The 27,029-nt window shown below is 35.4% G+C and overlaps 1 protein-coding gene across 1 annotated transcript in view; it reads left to right on the top strand.

Moving 5' to 3' along the window:
• The window catches only part of LOC114081411 (rho GTPase-activating protein 29-like), a 59,540-nt gene extending 36,226 nt beyond the window's left edge, over positions 1-23,314 (top strand). The window contains 14 exon segments of the mRNA XM_071618630.1: positions 2,516-2,549; positions 2,552-2,672; positions 3,193-3,328; positions 4,722-4,786; positions 4,788-4,846; positions 7,113-7,211; positions 8,522-8,661; positions 9,243-9,431; positions 9,696-9,833; positions 16,858-17,090; positions 19,715-20,030; positions 20,161-20,273; positions 21,781-21,794; positions 22,464-23,314. Of these exon segments, the coding sequence (XP_071474731.1) occupies positions 2,516-2,549; positions 2,552-2,672; positions 3,193-3,328; positions 4,722-4,786; positions 4,788-4,846; positions 7,113-7,211; positions 8,522-8,661; positions 9,243-9,431; positions 9,696-9,833; positions 16,858-17,090; positions 19,715-20,030; positions 20,161-20,273; positions 21,781-21,794; positions 22,464-23,314 (2,508 nt within the window).
• Positions 23,315-27,029: the final 3,715 nt, after the last annotated feature.

Genomic DNA, 27,029 nt, shown 5'->3' with positions numbered 1-27,029 from the left:
TTACCGCTTGAGCCACATCCCCAACCCTGCTTCCAAGGTTTGATTCTCTCTGTGTTTGCCTTTAAGCAGTTTGGCTAAGATATCTGTATACATAGATTTTGCTGAGTTTTTCCTGTTTGGGATTCACTGAATTTCTTGAATCTACACATTTGATCATTGCAAATTTTGACAAGGTTTCAGCTATGTTTTTTTTCAAATATTTTTGTTTGTAGCACTTTCTTTCTCTTCTCTAAAACTCAGGTGACTCAGGTGCTCTCACAGTTCTGGCTGATCCTATTTTTTTTTCTCCAATCTTTTCCCCTTTAACTGTTTTTACAAACAGTACCCAACTTACTATGGTTCAGCCTAAGATTTTACAACTTTACAGTGGGTTTTAAGTATATTTTCAACTTAAGTTGGATTTTTCAGGAAGTAATTATAAGTTGAGGGGCATCTTTATTGTCCTATGTATCTGTCTCAGGTGCACTGACTTCATTTTCCTATACAATCCTTTAATAAAAATTTTAGTAGAAAAATTCCCTTTCGTTTCTTTTTTGGATCTTCTGTTTCACTGCTGAGACTTCTGTTCAGGTTTCAAGATTGATTATCCTCACTTCTTGACCATGTTATCATAGCAACTTTAGAGTCTTCATCTGATAATTGCACCATCTGAGTCGCCGCAGTGTTGATGTCTGTTCACTGCCTTTTCCCTTGTGAGTAGTTGAGATTTTCCTGGTTCTTTGTGTGACGAGTAGCATTAAATGATATCCAACATATTTTCAGTAATACTTTCTGTGTCCTTTTTATCCTGTTTATAGCCTGAACTGAAAATTCATTTTTTTTAAGTTGAACAGAATTTGATCTAGTTAGATTCACTCTCCACCTCCTGTGTGCCTCCCTCTTAATCTTCTAACTGGGAAACTAAAATGTACCTGCCTACTCTGCTATCCTCCAGGAAGCCAGGGGCATCAATTCTCAGTCATTAAATAAGGGGAGAATAAAGAAAAACAAGAAGAATTTCAAATCCACTCACTCATTGGAGCACAATGCATCTTGTCATAAAGGATTCCCTCCGAAGTTTCTGTTCCACTTCTACTCACATCACCTGCTGCCACAGGACAGGATTGCATCTTGGGGGTTTATGCTTGTTTGGGCACTGGGGCAGGAGAGGAAATAAACCCACCAAAGAAACCAGGGTTATGACCTACTCTTTTAGTCATATCTCCTACTCCATGCCCTTTTTTTGTTCCTTGGACAAGAGAAGATCTCTCTTGGAGATCTTTCTGTCCATACCCTGTTTACACTTTTGGGACTCAAGCTGTTTTTGAGTAAGGGCCAAGTCTAGGCTGGATATGTGATTGGGGTGGGGGCAGGATTGAATTGTGGTTTATTTGCTACTTTCTACCTGCTACCATTTTCTTTTCAGAGTTCTTAGACAGCTGATTTATGCATTCTGACCAGGGTTTTTGAGCAAATTCAGTATAGACCAAGGGATAGTGAGATTACTGCATCTGAATCAGAAACCGTTAAAATGTTCTGGGTGTTTAAAATTGTGTTTCATTCATTTACCAAATTAAAAAAAATTCCTTATAGTTATAGATGGACAGTGTGCCTTTATTTTATTTTATTTTTTATGTGGTGCTAAGGATTGAACCCAGTGCCTCATACATGCTAGGCAAGCGCTCTGCCACTGAGCTATAGCCCCAGTTCTCATTTACCAAATTTTGATTAATTAATGTTATAGCTTACAGAAGTATAAAATAATTGAATAGGATTATAACATCCCAAGATTTGAAATTACTTTGTAAGTCATTTAGGCTGTTTACCTTTCACAAAAATCCTTTCACCTCAAATAATAAATAGTTAATGATATTTAAGATTAAGTATTTATATACCAGTGTATTAAACTGCTTGTCTACATTAAGTTATTTATTTGCACATAATCATACTGGAACAATATAATACTTTGATCTCCTTTGAACTGATGCAGAAATAAAATTCTAGAAAGTCTTTCCTCTAAAAATAAGGTCTTTGAACTAGTCACATTGCCATTACTTTGGGAGCCTATAAGGAATGTAGAATCTTGGGTTTCGATCCACACTTCGCATTTGAACAAGATCTCCCAGGTGATTTACTTGAAAGTTAATTTTTTTTCAAATCACTGGTTATAAATAACTTGATCATCATGGTCATGCAAGTAAGTTTAGGCAGTGTGGTCAGACCATCAGGGTACAGAGTTATGGATCCTCAAATTGTGAACCATCAGGGACATGGCTTGTATTTTTTAAACTTTACAGTTTAAAAACAGTTTTGTAGCAAATGAGCACACCTGGATATTAGATTCAAACTTCTCTTTTAGTTTACAATCTTTATCTTTCATAATATTGGGCAATATACCATGTGTACAGTGGTATTCAGAGCTGTTTCACTTGTGTGCCCGTTTTTATTGGTTCATTCATTGAAGTCAACGTACATTTATTTATAATGCATTCTGTATATCACAAGTCTTTTCTGCCTTTTGTGTCTGTGATGATAGGTAACAGTTAATCTGTTCCAGATGCAGCACTTGCAGGCGCCTCCCTTGCAAACAGTTTAGACTTTCACTGTGATAGTGCCAAACTTTATGATCCAGGCCAAGAGTACAGTGAATTTGTGAAGGCTACAAAGTCAACTGAAGAAGAAAAAGTTGATGGGTAAGAATTAATATATAGATGAATTTCTAGAAATAAAACATTTACTAAGTTGCTATGTGGTATAAAGAGGTATATTTTCTAATATTGATAGAATTAACTTTAAAAATTTCTGAAAAATTTTATTTGTATTATTTTGTGGTTTCTTAGTAAGTCTCACTTGAGAGTAAAGCTTTCCACTTTGATACTGACCTCACTCTGTGAGACTTAAAAATCCTTTGGGAACAGCAAATGACAATCATACACATTTTGAATGTCCACAAAATTTAACCTATATTTTCCACTGAGATGATACTACAAAAGTTTAATCATAACATGCATTACTGACTGTTGCTATTTCTATCAATGTTTCAACTGTGAAAATAAAAGTTTTATCCATATCTCCTTAAAAAAGCTGAACCATGTAACAGTTTGTTCATTATATTTAGTTAATTATTCTACATATATTAAATCAACAAATTTTTCTGAGTATAATACAAAGTAGATTTATTGTTAGTGCTGAGCTTTATTTGCTTTTTCTTAGGAATGTAAATAAACCATTAACAAATAGTTCCCAGATGTCCAGATGTGGCCCTTCTCACTCTTTAAAGGATGTTGTGTGCCTTCCTGACAGTTGTAATAAAATTGAAGAGGACATATTGAGTTTCAATCCAGACTTTGTATTTGAACAAGATCTCCCAGGTGATTCACTTGAAGGTTAATTTTTTTCAAACACTGGTTATAATCACTCTAACAATGGAGATCTAACAGGTGTCTTTCTTTCTTTCTCTCTCTCTTTTTTAAAAAATATTTATTGTTCATTTGTAGTTGGACACAATAGCTTTATTTTATTTATTTTTATGTGGTGCTGAGTATCAAACCCAGTTTCTCATGCGTGCTAGGAGAGTGCTCTAACACTGAGCAACAGGGGTTTTTCACTCTGAAGAGAATACAGGTTTATGAAAGAGCAAATTGTTCATTGGTCATTAAATGAACTGGAGCTCTAGAACCAGAAAATCAGGCTTTATAATGTAACTCTGTGAGACCTAGTCATGATTGTAACCACCATGCCTGCCTTAAAGTCCATAATTGGTCATTGTTAAACAAATCTGAATTGTCTCATTTTATGTAATGTCAGTATTTTACCTTATGAAATCTACCTCTTAGCTAAGTTTTGACTTTAAATATTTTTTTCTTAAAGGTGGTTCATTTTTTTTTTTTTGCTGTTTTTTTTTTTTAATTTTTTATTGTGGGTTGTTCAAAACATTACAAATTTCTTGACATATCATATTCCACACTTTGATTCAAGTGGGTTATGAACTCCCACCTTCACCCCATACACAGATTGCAGAATCACATCAGTTACACATCCATTGATTTACAAATTGCCATACTAGTGTCTGTTGTGCTCCACTGCCTTTCCCATCCTCCACCCTCCCCCCAGGTGGTTCATTTTTAAAAATATTTTTTTAGTTGTTGATAGATCTTTATTTTATTTATTTATACGTGGTGCTGAGAATTGAACCCAGTGCCTCCCACATGCCAGGCAAGTGCACTACCACTGAGCCCCAACCCCAGCCCAAAGATGGTTCTTTTTAGTATATATGATAGCAGAATGCATTTTGATTCATTGTACACAATTGCAGCACAACTTTTCATTTCTCTGGTTGTATACTATGTAGTGTTGCACCATATGTGCAGTCATACATGTACCTAGGGTAATGATGTCCATCTCATTCCATCATTTTTCCTGTCCCCAAGCCCCTTCCCCATCACCCTCCCCTTGGCCCAATGAAAGTTCCTCCATTTTTCCCATCTGTCCCCCACCCCTGTCCATCTCCATGGATCAGCATCCACTTATCAGAGAGAATATTTCGCCTTTGGATTTTTGGGATTGGCTTACTTTGCTTAGCATGATATTCTCCATCTCCATCCATTTATACCTGCAAATGCCATAATTTTATTCTATTTTAATGCCGAGTAATATTCCATTGTGTACATATACCACAGTTTCTTTATCCATTCATCTGTTGAAGGGCATCTGTGGTGCTGGGGATATAGGTCAGTTGGTAGAGTGGTTGCCTCACATGCATAAGATCTTCTTTCATAAGATCATGGACATTTGGGATGTTTAGTGACTTATAGTACTGGAGGGAGCAGTGAATCTGGATCCTTGGATTCAGAATCTATAAGTCCAGGTACATAAATATTTAAGTCTAGCAGTAAAATTCAATGAAATTATTAAAATAATCACTTGGGGAATATTTATAACTAACTTATTTTTATAATGAAGTGTCTTAAATATAGATGAGTATATATATATATATATATATATATATATATATATATATATGTACAGATTAAAGAAAGAGAATGAAACAGACCCTCAATAAAAATATTAGGACATTAGAAGCACCTGGGTACTCCTTCTTGATTACACTGCCTTAGCTCCCACCAGCATAAACCATTATCCTGACTATTTTAAAATCATTCTGTAGATATTTCAAATGTTTTTAATACCTATATGTAGTAGAGTTTTGACCTCTTCTGGATGTTGTTCAAATTCAATCATACTATTTTGTGACTTAATTCATGCATGTTATGTTAATGTGAATAGTTGGCCTTATTTTTACTACTGTATTCTAGTCCATGAACTTGAATATCATGATTGATCTTTTGAATTGTTTTGCAGTAATTGCTATAATAAACAATTCCATTATGCCAATCCTTGAGCCTATGATTGATTATTGCTATTTTTTTTACAAATGTGCTTTAAGGTACTATGATATAAATAGTCTCAAAATTCTCATAGAGCAAATGTTTTGAACTCCCTCTTAGTAATATCAAAGAGGATAATTCGCCATGGGCTTTATAGCTAGCAGGAGAAGTAGCATTTAAAGCCAGGAGATTCTTGCTTCCACATTCTTCCACCAAAGACTGCTATAGTCCTTTCTGGCTATCTGCCTTCCTCCTAGACTCATGATGGGGATGTTTTAGGGTTTGACCTCATCAAATTCCAAAGCCATTTTTAAAGTATTTTACATATTGCACAGTTTTATACATTCGGATTAATGTCTTGTATTTATAGTTAGAATTTTTGCCATGCAGCACTGAGGTTTGTAGATTGATTAACAGGTGCTACTTTCTCATTTCCCACTACCTCTATTCAAGGGACATTCTGGAGCCTAAATATTTAACTGAATATTATAGGTAGTGCCAGAAATTAAGACCTAATCTAGAGCAACCCTTAACCCATTTTGAATCTTGTAGATGTCATGTGATGAAGGCAAAAATTTGGAATTTCTATCTCATGATAAATGGGTGAGACTGAGAGATGCCTTACTTGAGAAAAGAAACTTAAGGACATGGAATGAAATGAATTAGAGTTCTTGTTTGCCCCTGTGAGAAAAAAAATATGTCCAAAGACTGGGATTCATACAGAGGCAGATTTTTGTTCAATAATATAAGGGAACTGTTTTATAATTAGAATAGTTCTAAAATGGAACATGTGAACTTGTGATTTTTTAGTCATTGGGAACACATTCAAAGTAAAAACTAGAACCCACCTGTGAGCATATTGAACAGAAAAATCCTTTTGAGAAGAGGGTGTTGCTTAAAATCATTTATGAAAAGTGTTACTAACTGAAGCTAAGATTGTTTAAAGACCTTGAGTTAAAGTGAATTCTTTACTCAGTTGTAGACCTTTATAATTTCAGCAGAGTAAATCTCTGCTAGTCAGTCTACTTCCAAACATGCTTTGATATATACATAGTAGTGTCCTGTGACATAGTTTGAACTTGTGATTTCAGCTCTTGGCTAGAGATCTCTGGGTTCTCCCTGTTTCCTATCTCATGATTTACTAATAACATAATTTAATTTTACTATTGGGTTCAGATAATTTTTGTATATTTTAGAAGGCCTTAGATTGTATTGTGTACATTTATTAATAATTTAATAAACATTTAATGACAACTTTACTGTTTTGCTAGCCACTCTGTCAGATATTAGATATAGAACATGAATATAAGATACTACCTTTTTTATACTTTTATTTTATTAATTTATTTTTATGTGGTGCTGAGGATCAAACCCAGAGCCTTGGACATGCTAGGCAAGTGCTCTACCACTGAGCCACAATTCCAGCCCCTAGATACTACCTATCTTTGTGAAGCTTACAACCTCTAATACTTTCTATCAGAAGTTGGCAGTAAGTTCTCATAGGAATATATGATCCTAAGTTTTAAATTTATTTGGAAAAGTCAGATAAATTTAGTTAAATTCTTTTTGTTCCCAAGAAGGAATGAGCATCGTAATTCCCTGTTATCTAGAGTATAAGAATGGAAGCAAATTTTTGGATTGAAGCTAATAAAATAGTGTGACTTGCATAATTCTAAAAATATTATCATTTCCCATTTCTGTCCTAAAATGAATAGCCAGGCAATGGTATCAACATTTTTCTTTTAGGAGACTTTCATCAAAAACTTCCACAAACTCCATTCAGTGGAACCATGCCTTCTGTAGATGATTTAGATGAAAGAGAGCCACCTTCCCCTTTAGAAGCTGGTATTATATTGTATTCACCTGAATGAAAACCCATTAAACTAGTTGAAGTAGTAGCATCTCATAAGATCTGAAAGATAGTATAATTTTAAAGAATCATTACTTTGCTGTGTAATAAACAAAAGCATCACACAGTAACTTAAATATATCCCAGTAATTATGTTCAAATATTAGTTGATAATGTACTAATCAGTTATCTGAAATACAAATAGAAGAATAAGTGGAAGGGTTAGGAATAACAGCTTAGTGGTGGAGTACTTGCTTAGCATGCACAAGGTCATAGGTTCAATTCCCAGCACACCACACACACACACACACACACACACACACAAACACACAAATAGCAACAAAATTAGTAGATCTAAGATGTATTGGCATGGTATTAAAATAACAGGCTAGGTCTGGTCTTCTTTATAAACCCAGTACAATGACTTACTGTTAAAAGGAAGCATGCCTGAGAAAGTCTAAGAAATCTCCTTTGAAAGAAAGAGTATAAGAAACCAAGCAGGAAGAGCAGATTCAGTGTACTTCTTGAGAATAAGGAATGTTTTGGGTGTCGAAGGATATAAAAGTAAAGTCAGTTACCTTAGTGACTCAAATTAGACTCTCATAAATTAATTTTGTACATTTGATACCTGTAATACCAATATAATATTAAAATATAATAAGCTAGATTGCCTGTAATTTTATAATGAATTAAGAGGAGCTTTATCCTTAATGTAAATAATTCTAACATACTCGCCTCATGTAATTGTATTTCTTTGAAACATTTATAGCATTTATATGCCACCTATGAACATACTTACCAACTGTGTAAAGGGCATGTTAATATTATTAAGTATAAATATGCTGATTCTTTTTTTCCTGGTACTGGGGACTGAACCCAGAATACTCTATCAAATGAGCTGCCATCCTCAGCCTTTTTCATTTTTCATTTCAAGACAGTGTCTCACTGAGTTGCTGAGGTGGGCATCAAAATTGTGATTCCCCTGCCTTAGCCCCCTGAGTTGCTAGGATCACAGGCATACACCATTGTGCCTGGCTTAAATGTGCTGATTCTAAAAACATTATGCCATAGTATCTTAAAAATTTTATTGGTTTGATGGTGATTTTTACTCATGAATAAAATGTTGAGTAAAAGTTTGTGTTTTATAAAAGAGATCTATAAAGGAGATTTTTTTCATGTTAAAAACTCAAAATAATAGCTTTTTATAATATATGAATAATCTCAAAGTCTAAAAATTATTCCAAGTACAATATCATTGTAGTATATTTTTTTTGTCATTTTACCCTTCTTATATTTCTGTCATAAGAACCCAGTTCCCTTGGAGCATTTAAGAAACCATTGATGTCAAAGGCAGCTGTTACTCACAAGTTCCGAAAATTGAAATCCCCCTCAAAATGCAGATATTGTGAAGGCATTGTAGTGTTCCAAGGTGTTAAATGTAAGGAGGTAAGATATTTTTGGAATCACATTGGCCCCCTTATTTTTTTTGCTATATACTTTTTTTGTTATGGTTTTACTTATTAGGAGATGTGTATGTATTCTCACACATGTATTAAATATATATATATATATATATATATATATATATATATATATATATATATATATATATATATATATATAAATTTGTTGTTTATACTCCTGGGAATTAAACTCAGGGTCTTGTGCATGCCAGGCAAGCACTCTACCCCTGAGCAATATCCCCACCCCTTTTTAAATTGTGTTTTGAAATGAGGGTCTTTCTATGTTGAGCTGGCCTTCAACTTGTGATCTTCCTGTTTCAACCCCTCAAGTAGCTGGAATCATAGGCATATGCCATCACACCTGGCTCTGCCAGTACATTTTTAATAAAGTCCCACAGTTTATCTTCTATAGTTTTCTACTTTGTTTTGCTGTTAAATATATTTCATAAACCACAAGTAATACTTTTTAACTCATTTTTGTTGTTATTAGTCTGGCTGTAGTTTGCTTAGTTTTGAATAGTTTTAGGGTGAGTTAATCAGTTTTAAAATATCATTTTCTTGTAGTGTCTCCTTGTTTGTCATCATAAATGTATGGAAAACTTAGTTATCTTTTGCGGTCACCGGAAACTTCTGGGGAAAACACACTTATTTGGAGCAGAATTCACTCGAGTTACAAAAAAGGAGCCAGATGGCATTCCTTTTATACTCAAAATATGTGCTTCAGAGATTGAAAAGAGAGCCTTGTGTTTACAGGTATATTGTTAAAACATAATGCCTGTGTGATTTGTTTTAATGAAAAAGAGACTTTAAGAAAATCAATACTCTCAGTTTTTAATAACTGAATTTATTCACATTTATTTGGGAAATGTTAATTTATTTTACTTTAACTTGTTTTTTTTTTTTCCTAAAATACTAATACAAATTGAAGGAGATACATCAAATATGTTTAGATGTCTAAATTTAGCCCTTTGTACTTAAATATAATTTTGCATCTTTTTTTTTTCTTTTCTATTCAAGGGAATTTATCGTGTCAGTGGAAACAAAGCAAAAACTGCAAAACTGTGTCAAGCTTTGGAGAATGGAATGCATTTGGTAGACATGTCAGAATTTAATTCACACGACATCTGTGAAGCCTTAAAATTATACCTTCGACAGGTAAAGTTTTTATTGTAAACTACATCAAATAAAAAGTGCAAAAATATATTTTATATTTCATATATTTTCATTGGCACAGATTATGTCGATGTCTTTCTATTTTTTTGATTAGAGCATTATATTTATACATAGTAGCTAGGTTCATCCTGACAATTTCATATGTGCATAGATCTGACTCACTCTACTTCGGTTCTCTTTTTTCCTCCCTTTATCTCCCCACTCCACTCCACTGACCCTCCCATGTTGATGTTTTTCTCATCAGATCATAAAATGTATATAAAATATACATACAATTTAAAGAACAATAATAATAAAACCAAATTCCACTTAAGAAAATAAAATATTACTATTCCTTGTACAAGACTTCCATGTACCTCTTCCATGTTGCAGCCTCCCAACTCCATCTTGGAGGTCCCTCCTAACCATGTTAAAGGGATAAACATACAGGAATAAATAACACTCATTAACTTTTTGTTATCTTTAAGTTTTAGAACACTGACTAAAAGCATAAATGTATCTGTATAAGTAAAGGCCAGTGTTCACACTGTTAGGAATATTCAATAAGTAGGACAGTATCTAGATCATAGTCTAGCTTTGCCTTCAGTGATGTTTCAAAATAGCTATTTTGAGAGGTTAGTAGGCAAGGCCATGGAGTTCATAATATTTGGGGCAACAGGCATAACTCTTCCTATAAGGTGGATACTAGAAGTCTAGGAGGAATATGGTCAGGGAGTGGGCTGTCCTATTGTCATTTTCTATGTTCACTGTTATACCTGCAGTTTGCGGGAATAGGTAAACACACACACTCACACACACACACACACACATCTGTGGAGTGAAGTGACGTTGCTGGCTTTAGGCAGCGGCTTACAGAGGGGTTACAGGAACTTAAATGGCATTTTGTCATGAGCCAAGTACAAAATGATTTGGGTCAGATCCAGCTGGCATCTATCCCTGGGTGAAAATGAAGAGATAATGATAGAGTCATGCTGATAAGTCCTTAATCTGTCCTTCTCTGTTGTTCTTTTGCTCCCTTGCAGATCCTTTTTAATTTGGTTATTAGCTGTCATCCTGAGATCATTCTCCTCTCCTCTCTTTTGTGATGGAACACCTCTCCTGTTTTCCTTGTTTGGGGGGTATTCTGTTTTGGTTACGTTTGTCCTTTAAGTAGGATTAAATATTTGAAACCTGTTCTCTGTAAATGTTTTCCTACTGTCTTGACAGAAATGGACTAGTTTAGATAGTGTGGGACTTTTTAGTATTGTAGGCTGGAAATTCTTTTTCCTCTGAATTTTGAAGGCAAGGTTTTTTGTTGTTGTTCTGTTCACACAGTGAATCCGTCTTATTTCATTCCTAACTCTGTGCCTATTGTTTTGTCCCTCTATAGCTAATAGAATCTCTCCCATGCCACATTATTCTAAGATTTTACAGTGATGAATAATGATGTGGATATATTTCCATCCACTATTCTGGACACTCCATGAGCTCTGATAGTTGTCAGTGCTTTAGTTCTTTGAATTTTTCTTGATTTTTATTGCCCATTTCCCCCTCTTTCTTTGTACTCTCTAGTTGAAGCTCTTGTTTGCATACTCAATAACCCATACTGGTTCTTTAGTTCCCTTACCTTTCCTGTATTCTTCTTCTTTCTTTCTTCAATAACTTTCTAAGACATTTCCTCAGCTTTATCTTCTTGACTAATATAAATTACTTCATTCCTGAGATCATATTTTAATTTTCAAGAATTATGATTTTCTATTCCTTTGATAACATTTTTTTAAAATGACTATATCATGCTATTTTCCTGTGGATAGTCATAGATTTTTTTGTAAGGGTTCTTTTCTCTATTTAGCCTCTAAACCCTCTGTATAAATACAATGTGACCCTCATATATAACATTAAATTTTCTATAGCCATATAAAATTTTAAAAATAGGTAAAGTTAATTTTAATATATTATTTAACATTTTGAATATTATTTTAAAATTATGAGATATTTATTTATTGATTTATATTTGAGCTCTTAGTCTTTGAAATCTAGTATCTATTTTTTCATTTAGAGCACATCTTAATTTTGATCAGTTGTACTTCCAGTACTTTTTCACCATATATGACTAGTGGTCAGCATATTGACAGCATAGTTTTAGACCTTCAATTTGTTTTTTTTATACCCATTTTGATTTTTGTCTTTATTTTTTTTTTTTTTTTTTTTTTTTTTTTTAATTTTTTATTGTTGGCTGTTCAAAACATTACATAGTTCTTGATATATCATATTTCACAATTTGATTCAAGTGGGTTATGAGCTCCCATTTTTACCCCATATACAGATTGCAGAATCACGTCAGTTACACATCCATTGATTTACATATTGCCATACTAGTGTCTGTTGTATTCTGCTGTCTTTCCTATCCTCTACTATCCCCCCTCCCCTCCCCTCCCCTCCCCTCCCCTCTTCTCTCTCTGCCCCCTTTACTGACATTCGTTTGTCCCCCTTGTATTATTTTTCCCCTTCCCCTCACTTCCTCTTGTATGTACTTTTGTATACCTCTGAGGGTCTCCTTCCATTTCCATGCATTTTCCCTTCTCTCTCCCTTTCCCTCCCACCTCTCATCCCTGTTTAATGTTAATCTTCTTCTCATGCTCTTCGACCCTACTCTGTTCTTAGCTACTCTCCTTATATCAAAGAAGACATTAGACATTTGTTTTTTAGGGATTGGCTAGCTTCACTTAGCATAATCTGCTCTAATGCCATCCATTTCCCTGTAAATTCTATGATTTTGTCATTTTTTAATGCAGAGTAATACTCCATTGTGTATAAATGCCACATTTTTTTTATCCATTCATCCATTGAAGGGCATCTAGGTTGGTTCCACAGTCTAGCTATTGTGAATTGTGCTGCTATGAACATCGATGTAGCAGTGTCCCTGTAGCATGCTCTTTTTAGGTCTTTAGGGAATAGACCGAGAAGGGGAATAGCTGGGTCAAATGGTGGCTCCATTCCCAGCTTTCCAAGAAATCTCCATACTGCTTTCCAAATTGGCTGCACCAATTTGCAGTCCCACCAGCAATGTACAAGTGTACCCTTTTCCCCACATCCTCGCCAGCACTTGTTGTTGTTTGACTTCATAATGGCTGCCAATCTAACTGGAGTGAGATGGTATCTTAGGGTGGTTTTGATTTGCATTTCTCTGACTGCTAGAGATGGTGAGCATTTTTTCATGTACTTGTTGATTGACTGTATGTCCTCCTCTGAGAAGTGTCTGTTCAGGTCCTTGGCCCATTTGTTGATTGGGTTGTTTGTTCTCTTATTGTCTAATTTTTTGAGCTCTTTGTATACTCTGGATATTAGGGCTCTATCTGAGGTGTGAGGAGTAAAGATTTGTTCCCAGGATGTAGGCTCTCTATTTACCTCTCTTATTGTATCTTTTGCTGAGAAAAAACTTTTTAGTTTGAGTAAGTCCCATTTGTTGATTCTAGTTATTAACTTTTGTGCTATGGGTGTCCTATTGAGGAATTTGGAGCCCGACCCCACCGACTGTAGATCGTAGCCAACTTTCTCTTCTATCAGACGGCGCGTCTCTGATTTGATATCAAGCTCCTTGATCCATTTTGAATTAACTTTTGTGCATGGCGAGAGAAAGGGATTCAGTTTCATTTTGTTGCATATGGATTTCCAGTTTTCCCAGCACCATTTGTTGAAGATGCTATCCTTCCTCCATTGCATGCTTTTAGACCCTTTATCAAATATAAGATAGTTGTAGTTTTGTGGATTGGTTTCTGTGTCCTCTATTCTGTACCATTGGTCCACCCGCCTGTTTTGGTACCAGTACCATGCTGTCTTTGTTACTATTGCTCTGTAATATAGTTTGAAGTCTGGTATCGCTATACCGCCTGATTCACACTTCCTGCTTAGCATTGTTTTTGCTATTCTGGGTCTTTTATTTTTCCATATGAATTTCATGATTGCTTTCTCTATTTCTACAAGAAATGCCGTTGGGATTTTGATTGGCATTGCATTAAACCTATAGAGAACTTTTGGTAATATCGCCATTTTGATGATGTTAGTTCTGCCTATCCATGAACAGGGTATATTTTTCCATCTTCTAAGATCTTCTTCTATTTCTCTCTTAAGGGTTCTGTAGTTTTCATTGTATAAGTCTTTCACCTCTTTTGTTAGGTTGATTCCCAAGTATTTTATTTTTTTTGAAGATATTGTGAATGGAGTGGTTGTCCTCATTTCCATTTCAGAGGATTTGTCGCTGATATACAGGAATGCCTTTGATTTATGCGTGTTGATTTTATATCCTGCCACTTTGCTGAATTCATTTATTAGCTCTAATAGTTTCTTTGTAGACCCTTTTGGGTCTGCTAGGTATAGAATCATGTCATCTGCAAATAGTGATAATTTAAGTTCTTCTTTTCCTATTTTGATGCCTTTAATTTCTTTCGTCTGTCTAATTGCTCTGGCCAGTGTTTCGAGAACTATGTTGAACAGAAGTGGTGAGAGAGGGCATCCCTGTCTTGTTCCAGATTTTAGAGGGAATGCCTTCAATTTTTCTCCATTCAGAATGATGCTAGCCTGAGGCTTAGCATAGATTGCTTTTACAATATTGAGGTATGTTCCTGTTATCCCTAGTTTTTCTAGAGTTTTGAACATAAAGGGATGCTGTACTTTGTCGAATGCTTTTTCCGCATCTATCGAGATGATCATATGGTTCTTATTTTTAAGTCTATTGATGTGGTGAATAACATTTATTGATTTCCTTATATTGAACCAGCCTTGCATCCCAGGGATGAATCCTACTTGATCATGGTGCACAATTTTTTTGATGTGCCTTTGTATCCGAGTGGCCAGAATTTTATTGAGGATTTTTGCATCTAGGTTCATTAGAGATATTGGTCTGTAGTTTTCTTTCTTTGAAGTGTCTTTGTCTGGTTTAGGTATCAGGGTGATGTTGGCCTCGTAGAATGAATTTGGAAGTTCTCCCTCTTTTTCTATTTCCCAAAGTAGCTTGAAAAGTATTGGTATTAGTTCCTCTTTAAAGGTTTTGTAAAACTCTGCTGTATACCCATCCGGTCCTGGGCTTTTCTTAGTTGGTAGTCTCATAATGGAATGGAACTGAAAATCAACGATAAAAGAAGGAAGGAAAAAGAATATATCACTTGGAGAATGAACAATAGGTTACTGAATGATCAATGGGTTATAGAAGACATCAAGGAGGAAATTAAAAAATTCTTAGAGATTAATGAAAACACAGACACAACATATCGGAATCTATGGGACACATTGAAAGCAGTTCTAAGAGGAAAATTCATTGCTTGGAGTTCATTCCTTAAAAAAAGAAAAAACCAACAAATAAATGATCTCATACTTCATCTCAAAATCCTAGAAAAAGAAGAGCAAAACAACAGCAAAAGAAGTAGAAGGCAAGAAATAATTAAAATCAGAGCTGAAATCAATGAAATCGAAACAAAAGAAACAATTGAAAAAATTGACAAAACTAAAAGTTGGTTCTTTGAAAAAATAAACAAAATCGACAGACCCTTAGCCATGCTAGCGAAGAGAAGAAGAGAGAGAACTCAAATCACTAACATACGGGATGAAAGAGGCAATATCACAACAGACACTTCAGAAATACAGAAGATAATCAAAAATTATTTTGAATCCTTATACTCCAATAAATTAGAAGATAGTGAAGGCATAGATAAATTTCTGAAGTCATATGATCTGCCCAGATTGAGTCAGGAGGATATAGACAACCTAAACAGACCAATATCAATTGAGGAAATAGAAGAAACCATCAAAAGATTTTTGTCTTTAATGATGTCTAGTTATGTTAGATTTTGGACTTGAAATCTCTTTGGAAGCTCTTGAACACATCAAGGCTTTTTAAAAACTTGGAACTTTATTATAAAGTGATCTAGATGGACCGTTTGATATATGCCTGATTACATGTCTCTAGTTCCCTGTCTTGGACTGGTTTGATCCCCCCTGGAAAAGGGTTTTCCTTGCCTAGAGATATGGTACCAATACTGTGGGAGCCAGGGTGGGAACGATGATTGCAGGATCTGTGCATTCAGTGTGCATACAGCCAACAAATCCCCATTTTCAGACAGTCACCTCTCTGCTCCTTAGGTTTGGCATTGCCCCCATTCAGAGAGCCTCTGTATCATGTTGCCCAGAGAAAACATTTCCAGATTTTTAGGAAGGAGATTGCTCGAGAACATGGAGTAGAGACAGGATTCTATAGAGAGCTAAGCTGTCTCAGCTGGCCCACTTGCACCCTACCCCAAGGTCAGAGGACCTGGTACTTATTGTCCAAGTCCCTTTAGGATTCTGAAAATCATGCTGAATGATAAGGGGTCAGCTTTCTTGGAACTGTTGCATCAGGACTTGTTAATCTGCTCTTCTATTTGTGAATTGTTGCTTATGTTTTCTCTATTTTCCTAGTCCTCATTGGCCTACTGTATTTTAGTGGGGTTGCAGGAGAGAAAGAAATTAAGTATTAATTGCTGGATCTACAATGTTATTTCAGGAAAGTATTGATAACTCTTTAATCACATTTTACAGATACCTCAACTGAGAAATGGAGGTTGATACCTTTGAATTACTATAAGTCTCATAATCTGTCATCCTTTATTTCTTTTATTAGCCAGTAAGGGAGAGGAGATGAATTGGGTCCAATATGATAAACTTGCATTCTGTTTTAGGAATTTTGTATGTCCAAGACTTTTATGTGGGAAACTGCTCAATTCTTGCAATAGTGTTAGAGAGTAGCCTTCATTATTACCTAAAGCTCCAAGAGGTTAAGTGACTTGCTTCAAACCCCAGAGTGGTGAGGATACAAACTGATCACAGGGCAACACCCTAACCTTCTACAGATAATATAGAACATCAAGTAGCCATAGGTACACTGAAATGATAAAAAAATCATTTGAGTAACTCTCACTAATTGTTGATTTTTAACAAAAAAGAGATATTTTTAATGTAATGTAATGTAATTTTTAATGTAATTTTATTTCTTTAGCTCCCAGAACCATTGATTTTATTCCAATGGTACAAGGAATTTATGGACCTTGCACAAGAGATCCAACATATTAATGAAGAGCAAGATACCAAAAATGATAACCCTAAGGACAAAACATACCCAAATATATGTGTAGAAATAAACCGAATTCTTCTAAAAAGCAAGGTCCTTCTAAGACAATTGCCAACATCAAATTTTAACAGTCTTCATTACCTTATCATACATCTTAAACGGTATGAATTTTTATACTGTCTTAACCATTTTAAATTGTACAGTGCAATAGTATTAAGTACATTTATACTGTTGTGGTAGTGTTTTCAAAATGATTGTTTCATTTTTTATGATGTTTTTATTCTATGTTGGGAAAGGGAGACATTGAATATATATTCATGCAGCCAACACTGTTCCCTCAGATGCCCCCTGTATGCCAGGCTCTGGCTGGGCAAACCAGCATGGAAACACAGGGTTTCTGTTAGTGGGCTCATCATCTTGGGGGACAGATCTGTATATAACCACAGTACAGCGTCATCCTTTTTCTAGTAGCTGTGCACAGCATGAAGGCATGCAGAGGAAGTTTGGGATTAGGGGTAAAACAGAGGAGGCAAGCCCTTGAGTCAGATTTTAAGAACTGAGTGGGATTTGGTAGAGAATGTGCAGAAGAGCATACTAGGCAGAGGGTAACAGACATGGTGACACAAGAAAACATTTTACATTTGGAAAATATAATTTCATTAGGCTATAATATAGCAAGAAGTAGCAGGAACTGAGCTACCTACAGGCCTGATAAGAAAATCTATGTACCTAGCAGATGAGTTGACCATATTGTTTCTGTACCCACTAAAGACTTGTAATCAGGAATTCCACATGCTCAGATTTGCCTGATAGATCTTTCTGATAGCAATATGAAAAATGCGTTGGAGGGGAGGCCTTCTGTAATTCAGATCTCCTTTTTTAAAATTTTATTTTAAATTTTTTTATTAGTTCTAATCAGTTATACATGACAGTAGAAAGCTTTTTGATCCATTATACACAAATGGAGCACAACTTTTCATTTCTCTGGTTGTACATGATATAGAATTGCGCCAAATATGCAGTCATACATGCATCTAGGGTAGTGATGTTCATCTCATTCCACCATCTTTCCTACCCTCATGCCCTCTTCCCTTACCTCCTTCCCCTTGACCCAGTCAAAAATTTTCCTTTCTTTCTACAACATCATCTCCATTATGGATCAGCATCCACTTATCAGAGAGAATATTTGGCCTTTGGTGTTTTGGGATTGGCTTACTTTACTTAGCATGATATTCTCCAACTTCATCCACTTACCTGCAAATGCCATAATTTAATTCTCTTTTAATGCTTAGTAACATTCCATTGTGTATATATACACCACATTTTATTTACCCATTCATATATTGAAGGGCATTGAATTATTCCATGAAATAGAAAAGGAGGGAACCCTTCCAAATTCATTTTATGAAGCTAGTATCATTCTGACACCAAAATCAGGCAGAGATACATCAAGGAAACAAAATTTCAGACCAATATCTCTGATGAACATAGATGCAAAAAATTTTCAATAAAATTCTGGCAATCCCATACAAAAACATATTTAAAAAATAGCACACCATGATCAAGTGGGATTCACTCCAGGGATGCAAGATTGATTCAACATACAGAAATCAATAAATTAATTAATCACACTAATAGACTTAAAGAAAAGAATCATATGATTATATCAATTGATGCAGAGAAAGCATTTGACAAAATATAGCACCCTTTTATGTTCAAAACACTAGAAAAACTAGGGATAGTAGGAATATACCTCAACATTGTAAAAGCTATCTATGCTAAACCCAAGGCTAACATTATTCTAAATGGAGAAAAATTGGAAGCATTTCCTCTAGAAATTGGAACAAGACAGGGATGCCCTCTTTTACCACTTCTATTCAACATAGTCCTTGAGACTCTAGCCAGAGAAATTAGACAGATGAAAGAAATTAAAGGGATATGAATAGGGAAAGAAGAACTCAAGCTATCATTATTTGCTGACGTCATGATATTCTATCCTTAGAGGATCCAAAAAACTCCACTAGAAAACTAGAATTAATAAATCAATTTGGCAAAGTAGCAGGATATAAAATCAATACCCATAAATCCAATGCATTCCTATACATCAGTGATGAATCCTCTGAAAGAGGAATTAGGAAAACTACCCCATTCATGATATCGTCAGATCTCCTTGAATAGTCATAGAACTAAAAAGCAGCCAGTGCTTGAAGTAAAACCAGAACATTGATAGTGGCAGTAGAACAGAGAGATGTTCAGGAGAAAGAATCACCTAGGCTAGAAAACTAGCTGTCAGGGGCTGGGAGTGTGACTAGTGGTAGAACACTTGCTTAGCACACGTGAGACACTAGGTTTAATACTCAGCACTGCATAAAAAAATAAATAAAATAAAGGTAACTAACTAAAAATATTTTTTTTAAAAAGATAACTAACTGTGGGCTGTGAGAGAAATTGACAGTGATGTTTCAGTTTCCAGAAACTGGGAGTATATACAAAGATGGAGCAATTTTTTTAAGGGGTATTTTTTTCCTTCTGCTGGTAAGAGTTCAGTAGTTCCTTCTATTTACATGAATTTTATCCTAATATAGTACTCTGAAACTCAGTTTGGTGTGTGGTATTATGATCAAACAAATGATTCTTTCCCTAGACCCACCAAACTTGACCCTTGACAAATGTTTTGTAGACTTTTATAGCCCATGTTTTCTTGACCCTTCTCAATTCATAGTAAACTACCATTAAGGACCTCTAATGGGCAAATCTCATATACTTTATGTGTTCTTCTTTTCAGGGTAGTAGACCATTCTGAAGAAAACCTGATGAATTCAAAAAACTTGGGGGTGGTATTTGGACCATGTCTCATGAGGCCAAGACCTGCAACCACTCCTGTTACTATCTCCTCCTCCCTTGCTGCATATGCCAATCAGGCCCTGTTGGTAGAGTTCCTCATTACCAACTCACAGATGATCTTCGATGAGTTCCTAGAGTCACAAAATGTTACATGTAGTACAGGTGTTATTGCACCTCTGGTGGATAAAAGCTGTCCTTCCAAACCCGTGATATCACCAGAACATTCCACAAAGTCACAATATTTTTCTTCAAAGGAAGTGAGTTTTGATTATTATAGAATTACATCAGAACTTTGTGATGTTTATGTTAATAACTTAGCAGTCTTTGAACTGTTTATTTTGAGGTGTATTTTGCTTTTTCAGTTTAATTTTTTTTTTGCATTAATAGGATATCCACACTGCAGATAGTGAAAGTGAAAATTTTGAATCAGCTACATCATTTGAGAAATCAGAATGGAAGCAAAATGCATTGGAAATATGTGATGCATATCTCATTGGTGAGTGGTCATGTACTATATATGTTTACATATTTTCAAACTTTGCAAATAAGTCTCGATTAAAAACAAGGTGAATGAAGTTGAGGGAAGTTCAAACTTCAAGGTTTTATTAGTTAACTTTGATAGCCATTGAGAAAGTTTAATGAATGTCATTTAAATTAATATCATTTTTTGTTTCTTTCTTGTAAGGAGATATCTTGGAATTCATAAATGTTTTTTTGTCCTCCTTCTGAGATTTGTTTTTAGTTTTACTTCTTGTCATCAATTAAAGTCAAGGCAGAAATAAAGTGGACTCCTGAAACTCAAAAAAATAGACTCCTAAAATTTTTTGATGTCCCTTTACCTGTGGCCTATCTTTAGCACATTAAGCACACATGTCTTCCATTTTCTTGGCTGCAGTCCTTTTGTTCATTGTTTTTTTGTTAATTTTATTTCAGTGAATGGTTTCTGTTAAGGTGATCAAAAGACTTCCATTTGTTACTGTTTTACTGGAGCTAAATTCCAATTTTTTCAAAATATAGCCATATATGTTAAATTTGATGTCTAAAATTAATTAAATATCAATGAATATAGCCTGACAAAGTCTGAAAACAAAGGGAGTCAATTATCTATCTGCTAAGAAAAGCACTGGACTCACTGATTCCATTTACTTGATTTGATCTTATTAGCACTTCTGTGCTATGAACCTTGGCCTCATTTAAGCCATAGCGAACAGTCTGAGGAAGGTAAATAATGCCAAGGGTCATGTCCCTAAATTATTGTTGATTCAGGATTTGAACCTCATCCTGTCTCATTCCTAAATGTAACCTTATTTCACTGTCCAAGGAAATTGGAATCCCAAGTAGGTATAGTAATAACAATAAATAGTGTTTAAATATTGTCAAGTTTTCCTTACATACCAGGTAATTCTAAGCCTGTTCCTTAGTAGATCATTAAGACCACATGCCAACATATCTCCACATAGGAGTCAGTCTTGACAGAGGAAGGCAGGAAGGGCTAGTGCAATGGACTTGCCCAGGGCAGAACTGGAGCAGGAGCTGAGCCAGCACCCAGGCAGCTGGCTGCAGAGCCTGTACTCTTCATGGTGCTAGAAGTTCTGCAGGACTGTAAATATGTTCTGGTGGTTACCATCCAACCACAATGGCTCAGCTCCCTTCTATCAATTGGAGAAGGGCCCAGGAGAGCAAATCACATGAGCAGTGCCTGGGAACCAGGGAAGAGAGGCCAGCAGCCTCAGTTGAAGAAGGAGGTCAGATGAGATGATGACCTGCAAGTGATGCTGGTGTGCACCTGTCTGCAAACCACTGCCTAAGGATATGGGAGAAGGACCAGGTGGCAGGGATGAGGACCATGGGCTATGAACAGGGCCATTGGAAAGCCGTCAGACCACTGGCAAGGCACACAGTTTGTCTGATGTTTCTCAGCAGGGAGAGGAGGATCATGGCCAGAGGGCTGCACCTTTCTAGCAACAGGAGCTTCTGGGGTACATGCAGCAAAGACAGAGTGTGAAGAGCTAGGGTTCTAGGTGAGAAAACAGGGACCTTGGGACCAGACTAGAGGAGAAAGAGAAGGAAGTAAATCTGGAGTCACCAGAACCAGTAGCAGAATGGCAATTTTGACAGCTCTTCAACCTTAATTTGACCCATGGATGTTGCCATGTATTAATGGATCAGCTGGGAGAGCATCCAAGTCCTCTCTGGTGTGTTGCCCTCAGTATGGACAGAATGTAGCTGGAAAGCAGATGAAGTGAGGAGGCAAAGTTCTTGGGATTCAGGACATGGCTTTGATTGGTCTATAGAATAGTGTTACTGTTCTGCGGTTACTAGTGTCTGCCTGTTGAAATCAGCACAGTCTTAACCCAGAAAATATTCATTCATAGGTAATATATTAAAACAAGTTACTTCAGGAAGAGTTAATTTTTTTTGTTATTGTTTTATTTAACCAACACATGATGTGCTTTGTGGTTATTATTTATTGTATTGATTTAGATAATTTTTTAAAAAGTAATGCTTTAATTCAAAATGTACCTTTAATGCTGTGTGAATTTGTAATTCCTCTGCATCAATGACTAAGAATATCATGTTGGGAAAAATATATAAGACTGTGTTGTTTTGAGAGAGTGACCATTTATAACTAACCACACTTCGTTACTAACTAAGCTCCATGAAGTTAAAAAAAAATCTTTCTTTTTCAGATAACAAAGAACTTGAATCATTATCCCGAAAGATGGATGATATGTGTAAAACCACTGAACCACTTAGTTTGAAATCTGATGTGGCAACGAACGACATACAGAGGCATACACCAACCACCAAGATTGGACATGCAATTTTGTCTGTAGATAGGTTCCATCTTGCAAGCTCTCCTAGTGAGGGAAACAGCAGAAATGTGGGAAATGTAAATTCAGACAAGTTTTGCAAGAATCTTGCTTTTAAAGGACTTAATAGCAAAGATACCCCTCCTACTGTTTGTTCCAAATTTTATGGCTTTGATCAGCAGTTTCTACAAAAAACTCAGGGACAACAATGTGAACAAAAGAACTTAACTGGCACGAGTGCAGTGATTGTGCCTAGTGCACTCCAGGAAAAAATGACAGTGAGCATCAGAGTTAGTGGTGACCATTCCATTGGTGCCACAAAGCCCAACACGCCAGCCAGATCAGCAAGAGAGGCATCAGAAAGACGGTCCTCTCATTCTTACCATCTTGCTCCTGCAAGAGCAGCAAGAACACTGCAGCCCCATCACTGGACAACATTTTACAAACCACGTACCCCGACCAGTAAAGTCAGGGGGATTGAGGAGAGACCAGCTTCACCTTCAGCAGCAGTGCCTCCTAGCACAGCTCTTACTCCCCTGAGTCATGTGGAGAAAGATGTTCCAGAGGCAGACAGCACATCAGCTTATGCTTTGCAGCCAGCTCCTGAGCCTAAAGAGCACTCTGAAGAGCACGGCCGGCCTGACGTGAATCCAATGTGCCAGGGACTCAGGCTAAAACAAATGGAAGAGTTACAAGACCTTGAATTTGAAATGCCACAGTTTGTGTAGGTTGTCAAAATTCAGTTTTTCTTTTTCTTGTTTCGTTTTTACGTATTGTGTTTATTTTTTGAAAGAACGTTTTGACAGAACCCCTTTTGTATAGGATTGCCAAAGTATGTATTTTGCCTTTTGGCCTTGTATCGTGTTCGCTAGTCATATAGAATGGTAGTGTTTTAGTCATATAGAATGATAGTGCCTCACTGGTATTATCTTTAAATTCTGTGTTTTTGAAGTTTTGCATAAAATAAGTATTGTGATTTTAAAATTTCAAATGATTTTCCCTATAAAATGATCCACTTAAATGCATCCCTTATATATGATATTGTTCTCAACAAATAGGTGTGGTAGGGGATAACCAGCTTTATTATGGAGTGAAACTAAGTGCTTATTTATAAAATGTTTCTGAATGCAAGTGCCTGAAAAATCTTTATAGGGTTTGAATATATTTTTTCCCATACAATATTATAGTGAATCTTTGACCACTTTTGTTACAGCTTACACACATACATATGGTATGTATGTAAGCTTTTATTTTTCAATTGGCAGTTAACTTTATATAAATATTAATTACATAATGGCCCAAAAGCTTGCTAATCTGTATCTAATTGCATTCTAATTGTCAGTTTTTAGATGTGGTAGTCAATTAAATTATAGAAAGAAAATGCACTTAAATACCAAAAAGTTTGGAACTGTCATAAACTAAAAGTTTATACAGATGAAGTTAAGGGGTAAAACATCATCAAATATATCAAAACCATCTAAAGCCAAATAAGATATAACTAAAGTATATAATTTAAATTATTGCCTATTTAAATATAAATATCATATTATATTAATATACTATTATATAATTCAAATAATACATTATATACTATGTTAATATAAATTATAGTAATATAAATAACAATAATATAATAATTATATTATCACAAGTAATGTAGATTAATATAATTTATATTATCATGATAGTATAAATTATAATGTCATATATTATAATTTAAATTATATAGTTATATCTTATTAGGTTTTAGATAGTTTTAATACATTGGATAGTTTTTTACCTCTTAGTTTCATCTGTATAAATTTTTATTTTATGACATTTTCAAACTTTTTGGTATTTTCTATAATGGTCTAAACAAATGCCTACTTTATATCCGCAGCAGGTCTCCAAGGTGAACAGCCTCTGGCATGTTGGAACAATGTAGCAGTTGTCAGAAAAGTTACCACGGGGATAACTGGCTTGTGGCAGCCAAGTGTTCATAGTGATGTTTCTTTTTGATCCTTCCATGTCGGCTCTTCCTATCATTGTGAAGCAGAATTCACCAAGTGTTGGATTGTTCACCCACTAATAGGGAACGTGAGCTGGGTTTAGACAGTTGTGAGACAGGACTTTGGGATCTATCTACTTCTCCCAACGATGGTGGAACTTTGACAAAGGTGATGGTATTGGAGATTTGGAACTTTTTGGTTTTTTGTTTTCCTCCTGGATGGCTGTCAAACCTGCAGCAGCACACACTCAAAGTGAAGAATCTCTAAAGGATCTGCAGGGAAAGCGTGGACAAGGAGGATTCAGTCCCGGAGACTCTTGCCACGAGATGGAAAATCTGCCCACCGACCTCCACTCATTTCTTCTGGAAAATGAAAACACAGAGTTTAAATACCTAATACTAATAAAGGCAGGACAAAATGCAAAAAAAAAAAAATGCCTACTTTAGAAATTTTTAAATTCAATGCATTTTCTCTTGATATTGTGTGGGTTTTGTTAAAACCATTCCTTTTGTATGAAATGTTTTGACTTATAAATCATTTTACATACTTTTTCTACCTGGACTGTCAACCAGTGAAAATGTATATTTCATTAGAATTGAGCAAAATTTACTTAAGTTTATTTTGAGAGTATAGTAACTCTCGTTGTTTAGAATTTGAGAGTTGTACATGAATGGATCTGTTTCATGTATAAAATACCCAGTTTTATAACTATTTTCTGGGTTTCATCATTTTATGAATAGGATGTAAAAGGAACAAAAATAAAATAGCCTGTTTTTGTATGTGTGAAGTATTTTTCTGCCCAATGTTTTTGTATGACATGTTATAATTGATTAAAAAATGATATCTATAGGTTTATACACACACATATATATTTAAATTATTTCAAGTATTTCAAGTTATTGTGGCTTCTCTGAATACCAACAATTTTAAATACCAACAAGTGATACTTTTAATATTATTAACCATTGACTCAGTGGTCAACACTTGGGCTCTATATCACTTGACTATAATATGAAATGTGTTTTATGGCATGTTGTCTTATAGTTCTCTGTAATATTAAGAACTAAGGAGAAATAAACAGCCTTTTTATGCTAAAGCGTTTTTTAAGTCTTCCTTATACAAAGTACAATCATATTGATATGAAAATCTAAAAGAAAATCAGAACTAATATTTATTGAGCCCCTTCTGTGTACTAAAACTCTACCAAGTTGAAATTTCACAGCAACCTATAATGGGTAAGTAAGCATTTTATGATTCCTGTGTTACAGATGAGGAAACTGAGGCTTAATTAAGTGACATGCTTTTAAGTTCCACAGATGCAGCAAGCACAACCAAATCTCAAATACAGGGCTGTCAAATTTTGATGGTTAGTACTTCTTTTTTTTTTTTTTGTACTAGGGATTGAACTCAGAGGCACTTGGCCACTAAGCCAAATCCCCAGCACTATTTTGTATTTTACTTAGAAACAGGGTCTCAATGAGTTGCTTAGTGCCTCGCTTTTGCTGGGGCTGGCTTTGAACTTATGATCCTTCTTCCTCAGCCTCCCAGTGGGATTACAGGCATGTGCCACTGCACCAGCTGGTTAGTGCTCCTAATGACTGTGATTACTAAATAATAGCAGAAAACACTGAAAAATAGAAAATGCATCTTTAGATATTTTTTATTGTAAAATACACATAAATTTGCCATTTGAACCATTTTTAAGTGTACAGATCAGTGGCACTGATATATTCACATTTTTCTGTGACTATAAGTGTCCATTTCTAGAACCTCTTCATTATCCTGTAATAAAACTTACAGACTTTAAACTCCTTCAGTTTTAATATGTGGATACCACCCAGTCAGAGCATACAGACCTCACAAGTGAGAGTGGCACGGTCATGTCCTTTCTGCCTTTAGGGCCTCCTAGGATCTTTTTGTTCAGCTTGGAGCTTTCAGTCTGAATGTTCCAGCTTCCTGGAGGCACTGAAGCAAGTGTCTCCTGAGAAGAGGTTGCTGTTTCTAGAGTACCCAGAGCATACACCGTGCCCTGCTACCAATAATGTGGCAGAAATTGTTCATTGGAAAGTTGTCTTAGGACACTTGGAAACAGATGTGAGCAGGGGGAAAGGGCATCATGGAGATTCCCTTTAGAGCTGCCAGGCCACCAGAAAGCTTTGTTCAAAGCATATTGTTCAAGTTTATGAGAAGTGTTTGTGGAGAGCTGCTTATACTTTCCCTACATGGGCCTGTTTTACATGCTGAGAATTAATTAGAGTTTATGAGTATTTTAAACTACTTTTAATGTACTGTGTTGGTATGATTATGTGTGTAGACAATTCAGTTAATATCTGTAGTTTAGTAAAGTTACATTCACAATTAGTTTGTAGACACCTGTTGTATTCCTGGATATGGGCACCTAACAAGGATTAAGGTCTAAAATTTCAGTTATCTTATATTGCCACAGTCTGGCTGG

The sequence above is a fragment of the Marmota flaviventris genome, chromosome 10 (assembly GCF_047511675.1).
Source record: "Marmota flaviventris isolate mMarFla1 chromosome 10, mMarFla1.hap1, whole genome shotgun sequence".
NCBI lineage: Eukaryota > Metazoa > Chordata > Mammalia > Rodentia > Sciuridae > Marmota > Marmota flaviventris.
The sequence above is the reverse complement of the archived record's forward strand: the minus strand, read 5'-3'. Positions and strand labels throughout refer to the sequence as shown.